Source organism: Vitis riparia, chromosome 19, assembly GCF_004353265.1.
Source record: "Vitis riparia cultivar Riparia Gloire de Montpellier isolate 1030 chromosome 19, EGFV_Vit.rip_1.0, whole genome shotgun sequence".
Classification (NCBI taxonomy): domain Eukaryota; kingdom Viridiplantae; phylum Streptophyta; class Magnoliopsida; order Vitales; family Vitaceae; genus Vitis; species Vitis riparia.
Window position 1 is genome coordinate 2,235,709 of NC_048449.1, and position 11,483 is coordinate 2,247,191.

Below are 11,483 nucleotides of genomic sequence, written 5' to 3' on the forward strand. Positions count from 1 at the left end.
GGGGTTCACATCAATCCTTTGATTTTTTTTTTTGTTGGGTCAACCCCTTTGATAGATTTGAGCTCACAACTAAAAGGAAATTGGGTCATGATGTGGGCTAGGGTCCAAAGCCTAGACATGGTCCAATTCCAATTTAAGGGGTCCATGGGAGGAATTCTAAGCCCATAAGCATAGCAAATGAATGATTTTTACAATGAAGAACTTTAAGCTATTATTAGTTGTTGGAAAATTTGGGGGAAAATATAAAGGAAAGAAAAAAATGAAGAAAAATAAAACAATAAACTTGAAGTTAAAAATTCTTTTTATATATTACTTCAAACTTATTTAATTCATTTTAACTCTTCGATATAAAAATTAAATAATTTTAAAATGTAATTTTTTTATTTATATATATATATATATATTATTTATTTATATTTTCTACAACACAAGTAAACATAAGAAAATTATTTTCCTCAATTTTTTTTTGTATATTTTGGAAACCAAATATAACCTAAGAGAAATAAGTATTGTGAAGGTAGAGATCTTTTTGAAGGGTTATTTACCTAGATTTTTGATGAACTGATATCATTTAAAAAAGAATTGTAAAATTAATAATATAATGAAAAAATAGAGTACATCGATTTAGCTCCATAGATGGTAGGTTGATGTAATATAAAATCGTCTCTTGAAAAGATGATTATTTATTTTTGATTTTTGTTGTTTTCCTTTTATAGAGGGAGGGGTGTGGCATTTAGAGGGATGTTGTCCCTTCTCATATTGGTATATCAAGATTATTTTTTTAAAAGACAACTTTATTTTTCTCATATTTGTAAAAATAATAATAGAATTAAAATTGCTTTCTAAATTGTCATTTTCTATATTTTTTTAATCGGTTGTAATTAGGAAAAAAAAAAAAAAAAAACCCTACTTACCCTCTTTCATAACTTCATCCATAGTCCAACTACTAGAATCATAGATCACCCTAATCTTGGATTACCTGCTAAAAAATTTCTTTTGTCTAATGAAGCACCAGTTTTTTTGTCCAAATTTTCAGAGTAGATGGAATGCTGAAATGCTCATGGCACATTTCACAAAATTCAGAATAAAACAAAGAGAAACCAAAATGATAAACAAAAAACCATATTTCATATCAAACAATTAATCAATCATATTCTTCATGCAACAAGGCCTCAATCCAATGAACTAACCAAAAAGCAAAAAAAAGAAAAGAAAAAAAAAAAAAAAATGAACACCAAAGCTTCCAAAAATTCTCTCATTTTCTACCTTCAATGGTTCTACTTTTAGAACCATTTGGCAAAACCATCAAGAGCATAAACCAAAAGCAAGGACAATGGATACAGTAAGTATGCAACGATGGATGTCCAGACTGGGAAGATGGAGCGCAAGCTTGCAAACATGCCCATCACCATGCATACGATCATAACAACGAGTACTTCAGCCGAGAAATCCCATGTCAATTCGCGTACGTAAATTATGGACAATAGTACTGAAATCCCTAGGACATTGTTCATGAAGACTCCTCCATAGATCTGCATAATCATCACATCACTAAGTATTAATCCTCCAAAGATTATAAAGCACTTATACAGATGCTATCAGCCACATTTCATTATCACATGGACTATACTTTTTTCTTTTTGTGCATGTAAATATTAGCATATACTAGATTGATGAAATGGATCGGAATAGTAATTATGGGGGGCAGACCTCAGAAAATGTCAAGGAAGTAGTTCTTTCTTTTCTTCTACTCGCGGCGGAGATCGCTGAAGTTGCAGCCCTAGCGTTGGTAGCTAACGGGACGAGGATAAATGCGATGAAAAACGACGATATATTAGCAGCTGTTGAGAAGGATTGTACACTATGTATGAGGGGTTCTGCTAGAACAGATAGTATAAGAATTCCAGCCAACAAAAGCATTATGGCCTTGAACCATGCCCAAGGAGATTTATCAACTGGCCCTGCACTGGTCTGTTCTACCAACTCGTCTGTCTCTTTCCAAGCTTTCTGCATCATCATGAAGTGTATAAATACTTTTAATATTGTTTCAAGTAGTCAAGGTATCGTTTTTGGTGAATACCTAACTCGAACCTAACCCCAACCTAACCCAATGTATGGATGAGTTTTAACGATCATTTTCAATTTTCAGCCCAAGCCTTGGACAACTCAAGTTTGACCCTAACTTAATTTAGTATTTTTATAATATTTATAATGTAAAATTTTTAAGAAAATATATCAAATTATATTTTATCATATATTTTTATATTTTCAAATAGATATATAAATTTATTTATTTATTTATTTTGCTATCCTAAAATTTTGTCTCATTTGGGGTTTATATTTTCATATAAATATATAGAAAAAGTTTCTTAAAACACATTATAGATGAATTTTAAATTTCACAACCCAATCAACCCGAGTCTAAACTCACCAACTAAACTTAAACAAATGAAGTTAAGTTGAATGTCTTCGGTTAAAAGTCAAATTGGGTTAAATTTGGATTTATTTATTTATTTTTTAATTTGAATTTGACTTAAATTGATCATCAACATGATCAATCCGTCAAAGTTACATTCACTTACAAGGAATATTTCGTCGTTCGGTTTGGGCGACTGCAGGGCCTGATGGCTGGAAATGTTAACCCATTTGGCAAGGCCTTGGATGAACTCCTCCTCATCGATTAATCGGTCTCCATTGACGTCAAGTTTTTCCATTATTCTTGCGACCGCTTCGTCAACGTCTAGCGGCATGTCTCCAAACTTGATGCTCATAATGAGTTCTTTTAGTTCAGCTTGCGATATGCAATTGTCTCCATCAAGATCGATTCTCTCAAAGAGGCTGTAAATCGAATTAGCGCATGAGCCTTAGAACTATTATATGGGTTCGAAGAAATAATAAGGATATGAAAAAAAATACTAAAAAAAATAATTTTTTATATTTAATTTTAGTATAGGAAACATAAAAAAAATTAAATATAATTAAAATTAATTAGTTAAAATTTATTTAGTTTTAAATTATTTAATTTTTATATAAAAAAAACATAAAAATAAATTAAATAAGTTTGAAATAACATATAAAACTAGGTATTTTTTCCTTAGTATTTTCTCTCAAGGATTTCATGGATAAAACATAATTTTACAAAAATTAATAATTCAAAAGAATATTCAACATTTGATTAATCAAACGTCCTAAAGTCAAATTCATAATTTGTTTGTTATTACTTCCTCGATGTCTTTCAAGTTAGGTATACATTGAACCACACTCGATGAGGGAATTGAGCATGCATGATATATATATTATGACCCCAAATCCGAACAACTTAAGAAAATCAGTAACATAACATCCTTAAAAAAACCCGATTTTCGAAATTTATTGTAACATGCAAGAATAGTCTAATTAAAAGAATTGTAAACAAATTATAATACGCTATCTTACCTTTTTATCTTTGCTATATCCGGCGTGTTATCCTCTTTAAGCAGGCTTCCTAGGCCACTGTTTTGAACATGTCTTAAAATCCCAGACATCAATTTTTCCTTCATTTCATTTTCGTTCCTTCTCTTTAGAATCCAAGGCCGAAGAACCTAAACAAAAACTCGACCAAATCAAAAACCAAATATTTGTTTGCTCATTTGAAAATGTTTTTAAAAACACTTTTAGTCTAAAAAAAATTTTAAAGAAAAAAAAAGGCTTCAACAAATTAATTTTGCAAAACACTCTTAAAATATTGAAAAATAACTTGTAATGTTTCATAGAGAAACATTTGGTAAATGATTTTTCCAAAAACACTTTTAATAAAAATATTTTCATTAAACACTACTAAATATGTGTTTTATAGTAATTCTATAAAATATTTTAATTATATATATATATTTTAATATTTCAAGCAATAGAAAGACTAGAAAAACTTTTTAGAATTATTGTCAAATAGATAGTCTTAACCCGTTTGGTAGTAATTTTATGAAATGTTTTTAATATTGTTTAAATTTAATTTTTTTTTTATCATTTAAGTGTTAAAAATGTTAAAAATGTTTTTTAAAATCACTACTAAATGCAAGTGTGTTTGATAGTGATTATTGAAAATATTTCTAATATTTGAATATTAAAATTTTTAAATATTAAAAATGTTAAAAACATTTCTTACAATCACTACCAAACAAACTTTGTAATCTAATTTAACTAAAAACACTTCGAATACAAATACTATAATTCGTTTGACAATGATTTTAAAAAACACTTTTAGAGTTCTTGAAAAAAAAAAGTATTTAACAAAATTTAAAAAACATTTTAAAAAATGTCAAACATATCAAAGAGTCACTTGTACAGCGTTTTCAAGGTAAACACTTGATGAGCCATTCTTTTCAAAACACTTGTAGAGAAAACCCTAGAGAAAACCTTGCCATTAAAAATATTCCGACTAGAAACACAGTCAAGTGTACCAGCACTTCAAAATCAACATTAATGTTGCAGCTTGCAGGCATACCTGTTGTAGATCTTTCAATGAATTATTGGAGTAACTTCTGTCATGCAATCCTTTCTTTGTCTCATCAAGCCATTTTGAGATCCCAGCTATGAACTCATCCTTTGTTATTGTTCCGTCACCATCAATATCAAACTGTCCTAGAACATCTAGCACTGCATCTTCCTTATCGATTAAGTGTGGTTTTCGAAACCTGATCCCAAGAAGAAGCTCCTTGATTTCAGCAGGCGATATATAGTTATCCCCATCAAGGTCTGTTTCCTCAAACAGCCTGCGATTAGATACAAGTATATGCTGTCAAACATTTAATTACATAGAAATACCGAAAAATCAAGATCAAAACAGTATGGTATACTTAAGGAAAGATGATCGCACCCTCTTATAACACTTATGTTCGGAGCTCCATCGTCTGTGAGGAGTTTTCCTAGAGCATGTTCTTGGAAGTATCGTAAAATTCTTATCACTAAATGATCATGTTTTACGTACTCTAATCTTCTTTGCTGAATCCAAGGCTGAAATATCTGCATATTTTTTCAAGTAAAAGTTTGAGGTATATTACAAAAAGTAATGCGTCAAAATGCATAATCCTAATTAAGTAAAATTTCAAGGCACTGAAAGGATTTCATAAACTCCCGATCCAAGCGTAAGTACAGAAAATTTGTGTAGGTTAATAAAGGTACAAAGAAATGAGACATATAATTAGATAGACAAAAAATAAAATTAATATATAAATGAATTTCGACCTAATCAAGCTAAGGTACAAATGAATGACCATTTTCACTAACTATTTTCTTATATGACACTAAAAAAATAGTACTAAAAATAACCTTAGATATGATATTGTATATCGGATAGAGAAAAAAGTTTCTAACACTATATATGTACGAGTTTCTTTTAACTTTATAAACTTGTTTTAGAATTGTGAAGACTTTTTGAGTTTATAGTGAACAATATTTACATAGTTAAGAACAAATTGTTATAGAATAGTATCAGAGCCAATTCCTTACTTTGGTGTCGGAGTTTGTTTGAGCATGTTCTAGGTGTTTCTCTGTATGAACTTGTAATCCCATGGGACACAAGGAAAACGTTGTATTTATATGAGAGGATCATTGTGATATATCACATTTGATAAGGAAAAAAATTATTGAATCTGTATACATATATATGAATTCCTATTAACTTTGTAAATATGTTTTAAAGTTGTAAGGATTCATTTAAACTCATAGTAAATAATATTTACATAATTGGAAGTGAGGTTTTATACTAAACCTAAATGTTATTATTAACCATATGAAACCAATCCAAGAAAAATTGTTGCTACTTTGTACCAAGATGATCAAATGGATGTTATACTGAGAATTCAAATGAATGTAATACTGAATTCTCAATTTGAGTTCATGTATATTGGACCATTGAATAAAAATATAAAGAAATAGTATTAAAGTTTTTTTTTTTTTTAAAAAAACCTCTGAAATACAAATAAATAAAATCATTTTTGTCATGGAATTGTTTCTAATTGCTATCATATGCATATTGTGTTTAAACTCTACTGAGAATTAATCCAAAAAGTTTGGAGAGTATTAATACCTGATAGATGAAGTAGAGGAGAAGAAAAATAAGAGAAACAATAAGAGTGATCAAGATCACAACGCGTTTCCCAGAAGACAATTGGAAAAATATTGTGATTTGGATGATGATGAATGGTATTATTGATAGACCCATGATCCTTGCCATGTACCCAGTTTCTTCATCTGTTGCAATCCCATTACCTTCATACATTTCACACAATATAAGGTTTTATTTGATACATATTTTTCTAAAACACTTTTCTATTTTCTAGAAAATATATTTGATAATTAAAAAATAAAAAATAAAAAATTAAAAACAGTTTTATGTTCTTAAAAATAAAAAATATAATATTTTCTAAGAATATTTTTTAAGTTGTTTTCACTTATTTTTTTTTAAATAATTATATAAATATAGAGAATGATATATAAAAGTTATTGAAATTTACTTAAAAACATAAAAAATAAATTAAAAACATTCTCAAATGTACTTTTGTTTTATTAAACAATTTTAAAAAATTATTCTAAAAAACTGTTTTAAAAAATGATTACCGAACAAGGCCTCAATTACCATCCTAAATGAGAGAAGAAACATGTACCTGTTAACATCAATAATATTTTCCGATATGGTTTTTGCATTAAACTTGAATCAACCGAAGCGCCCGAACCAGCGCCGGGAAATTCACTACTCCCAACAATGACACAAGTGCCCCAAAGTACAGTGAGGAGCAAGATCGTCGATCCGGCCAACAAGCCGACGGCGGTGAGCACATACTCTTGAGCAGTGTCTTTGCTGTTCAGAAGTCCAGACGCTGAAATGGTTCAGAGAAAAACATTGTTACAGCTAATTAATTTTCAATGCACCAACCCAACCCCCCTCCCCCCTTTTTTTCTGAGGTATATAAATTTTAATTAATTGAAATCAAACTATATTCAATGGATGATTGTGGCCTCCACGATTCAAATATGAGAAATCTTTTGCGTGTTACCACATACTTTTGACTGCTTCAAATCGTACAAAATTTGACTAAAAACCATATTATTTTTCTTCATTGTCTTTGAAGTTTAGGAATTAGATTATTACACGGCTAATAATGTTCAACAATAGATATTAATGAAGATGATGATAATGTGTACGAATTGTTTTTTTTTTATTTACATAATTTAAAATTATTTAATCTCTATATAAAAAATTAAAATATTATATAAAAATAATTTATTAATTTAATTTTATTTTTTTGTATATATATTTTAATTTTTAAGTGTCAAACGTGGGTAGATATATTAAATGGAAGTGGTCTTCAGTCTCCACATGACATATAGGAAGAAGAAGTTAGGGATAAAAAACAAAAATATTAAAATTTTATAATAATTGAAAATGTATTTTTTGAAAAATGATAAGTTTATTAAAACAATTTTTTCAAAACCATAATTTTTTTAAAGCATGTTTAAAGAATTAGTTTAATGAAATACATATAAAGAAAATTTGAATAAAACCCTTAAAATTTTATCATATATTTTCCTTGATTTTTATAATATAAAGAAAAAAAGGGTTTTTATTTAATTAAAATAAAAAAAATATATTTAACAATCGAAAAACAAAAAACAATTTTGAAGTTATTTCAAGCATTCTTAAAATTTAATTTTAGGAAAACAATTCCTAAATAAAGCCGTAAATTTTAATTCAAAAATTCAAAAAAAAAAAAAAAAAAAGGGAGAGGAAGAAGAAGACATGGCAAAGAGTTGAGAAAGCTTACCAAGAAGAATCAAGGACTCAGGGAGAGCACCAAGGACCTGAAACACACTGGCACCAAACACCCCAGGCCCTAAAATCTTGAAAATCTGCTCACCCCCAGATGCCACATATGACTCTCCATGAAACATCAAGTATTCATACACAACAATTAGGAACAGATGCCCAAAAATATTGTTGCTGCATGGCAAAAACCCATACAATTGCTCACATTCCTCTGAAGAATACCCCATTCCTCTCAACACCAAAACTGAAGACTTCTGCCCTTCACCCTCATCAATCCCATCTGATACCAACTCATGAGGATACCCATTGAACCCTAGAGGGCGCCCTCTTACATCAACAATAATGAAAAGGTAAATAAGCAAAATAGAGAATGCTCTATTTTTTGGAGTTTTCCACATCTTGCAGAGATGAACAAGAGGATGAGGAAGAAGAAGATGGAGGATGGGATACTTTATGGATAACATATATGGGGTTTATATATATATAAATGTATAAATATGAGTTAATATGTATCCATGAATTCTTTGTAATTACGTGAATATATAACTTGTCAACAAGTTTATGTTCATAAAGTCAAGGACTTGTTCATTGGTTTGAATATATCGATTTTATATTGGAGAAAAAGAAAAAAAGGAAAACCCCCAAAAACCCATATCCCATTTTCTTCTTTGATGCATGGCAGCCCTGCTAGGGTTTTGCATATACAAAAGGAAAATGAAAACCTTTGCAGACAAAATTGAAATAGAACCATTTATTGATAAGAAGAAGAAGAAGAAGAAGAAGAAGAAAATGTATTTCATTAAAATATACATAGACCAAGTCCCAAGTTTTCTTTTGACATAAGTTTTATACATGTATATGATTAAACACGAGGTTGCTTGTAAGTTTAATATAATTTACTATAATTAGACCGTTCATGCCATTGACCTAGCTGTCAAAGTCTGCTAATTAGTGCTTCCATTTTATCATTATTGATGAGGTTGGTTGGTTTGATGAGATTAAGTTGCCTTGATTTTGGGTTAGCTTGCGTGGAGTCTTGTTGGGGCGGCTCATTGTCATATCAAAAGCTTGTGAAATAGGAAACTCAAGAAATTTCAAAGTTCTACAGTTTCTGATAAAGCTTCAAAGAGGCAGCATAATGGTTTTTATATTTAGGTTTTTATTTGAAACCTAAAATCCAAATAATATTTTTTTGTCGGATTTTATTTAGACTTATTCATACTTTAAGTAGAAGAACAAATATGATCTTAGTTCGTGATACAATATCAAATTCTTTCGGCCATTCATCTTTCATCCTTTAAAAAACTAAGAATAGTTTTTGTGTTTGTTTTTTTTTTTTTAATTTTAAATATAAATATAAATTAATTTAATTTAACTATAAATACAACTTAATAGTATGTTTGTTTTTTCACAATGAAAGTTGAGTGTAAGGGTTGGGGATAAGAAGAATGATTAACTAACATTTTAGATTTTTATATTAAGTTAAAAATATTGATAAACAAGTTAAAATTTAAAAACAAACAACTGAAATCTGAAAGTAAATTGCATTCAGTATTAAGTTAAAAAACAAACACCACCTTAATTGGATAATTAAATAAAATTTATATTGTAAGTCCAATCCTTAGTATCACAATATAAAATATTAAATAACATAATATTATTTAGTTATTTCTTGGATAATTTTATTTGAAATTTTAGGCTTAATTTGAAGGGCCTGGTAAAGCTGTGGGCTGGCCCAGGCAAGGCCAAGCTGGGGCCAGTCAACCCATTCCTGGCCCATTATCAGGGTAAGGCATGGCCCAAGAGATTACCACCCCCACTTTTGAATTCAAGCTCTTTGATTGTTTGATCAACATTCAACTTTCAACATTTTTATACTACTACTATATGAGGAAAGTTATTATTCCCATTTTTTATTGTTAATATTCACATAAAATTTTTCTTTATTCTATTAGGAATATTTTCCATGAATTTAGTAAGAAAATATATATATTTTTTATATTTGATTTTATTATGAAAAAATAAATATAATTAAAATTAATTAAATTTTTATATATTTTCAAATTATTTAATATATAAAAAATTTAAATGAGATAAATAAATTTAAAATAATAAATAAAAATATTTTATTAACTTTAAATTTATTTTTATTTTCTTTCCTTCTATTTTCTTTTTCTTACATTTCCCCTTAATTTTTTTGAGTAACCAAACATTACATAAATAATTCTTATTCTTCCTTTATATTTCGTACTACTATATACAAATTAAACAAAGCAATTCATATTTATTTCTATTTAATTATTATTTTTTTGAGATTTTCCCTATTCCAAAGATAGTACAAAATTTTACTCATGTCTAGGCTTAACCTAACCCATTCAAATTAATTTCATGATCTCGAAGTCTTCTAACTAAACCTATGTTCACTTGCTTAAGTTTTAACTTAATTTTAATTAGAGTAAGTCAAGTTTAAGATATTACTTTAATAAATGGTTTTCAAGTTTGGGTTGAGCTCCATTAATAGCAACTATTCTTCCCTTAATTATTAGATGATCAAGAGAAAACTGAAAATTTCAAGATCAACCAAGCCTAGCTTGTTGCCAATAACCTAAAACCTCTTTTGGGCCATGAGGGTTCTAACTTTGGATAGGGTGTGTTGAGGCCCACCCAATCCATGTTTAGTGAAGGTTGGGCCCATTAGCAAAGTATCATTTTTTTTAAAATTATGAATTTTTAAAATAAAATTAATGAAATAAATACAAAATATCGTACCCCCAAAGTATCATTTTTTAAAAGGTGACAGTGTCAAAACTATTTTTAAAATTACAATACTTTTTTAAAACATCAACCTTTTGAAAAGATAATTTCAATTCAAATATTAAAATTATTTTTTTAGATAACAACTCCAATATTCAATTAAAATTATATTTTGAAAAGAAAAATTTTGAATTATTATATTTTAAAAAATATTTTTAAATTTGTTGTTTTTTTTCCCTCAAAATCCCTGAGAGGTACGTCTATGACATTACCTTCTCAATGGGTTTCTTCCATTTTTGAACCTTCTCTCTTGTCCTTTAGACTTTAGTAAGAGCAAGTTGGAATATGACAATTCCATACTTATTCTACTGTCCAAAGTTTGTGGGCCCAAAAAATACCCCCAATGAAGAATAAGAGCCATAAGAATATAAATATTAAAAAAGAAAAAAGAAAAAAAAGTAACCATCCTTATCCACCTTATAAAAATATAATTTTTCCTTGCTGAAATAAATTTATAATAATTTCTATATTTATTATTTATCATGAAAAATGCTGTGATTTATTGCCTTAAATTGAAGCTTTGCTTGTGTAATTTGCAATAAATTTTATATATTTACTTACAATATGATTTTTTTTTTTGTAATAAAGATATTAAATTTATATATATAAACTATTTCATAATTTATTGTATCAGAGTCCAAAAATCAAGCAAAATCCTTATTTCCAGGAAAGGAAGGAGATCGGTGGTCTTGAAGAAGTCATTGCAGCAAATGTTGATAATTCTCACCTTGGAAGCAATGTCTCTTGGAAGTGGATTAGAATTCCATTTGCATTTGCATATATTTGAATTGGTCACTTGGAAATTTTGTCTTTTTGTCAAGAATCTCAGTCTACCACCCTATACCATTAAATTGACAAATTAAATTTT

At 28.3% G+C, this 11,483-nt stretch overlaps 1 protein-coding gene across 1 annotated transcript; it reads right to left on the reverse strand.

The window, feature by feature from the left end:
• Positions 1–1,106: 1,106 nt before the first annotated feature.
• LOC117908070 (sodium/calcium exchanger NCL2-like) lies at positions 1,107–8,244 on the reverse strand. Its single transcript, XM_034821728.1, has 9 exons — positions 7,800–8,244; positions 6,642–6,854; positions 6,065–6,246; positions 4,853–4,998; positions 4,481–4,748; positions 3,436–3,581; positions 2,583–2,838; positions 1,711–2,007; positions 1,107–1,532 (listed from the first exon to the last, which is right to left on the reverse strand). The coding sequence occupies exons 1-9, from the start codon at positions 8,197–8,199 to the stop codon at positions 1,284–1,286; spliced, it is 2,157 nt and encodes a 718-aa protein (XP_034677619.1). The 5' UTR covers positions 8,200–8,244; the 3' UTR covers positions 1,107–1,283.
• Between the last annotated feature and the right edge of the window lie 3,239 nt (positions 8,245–11,483).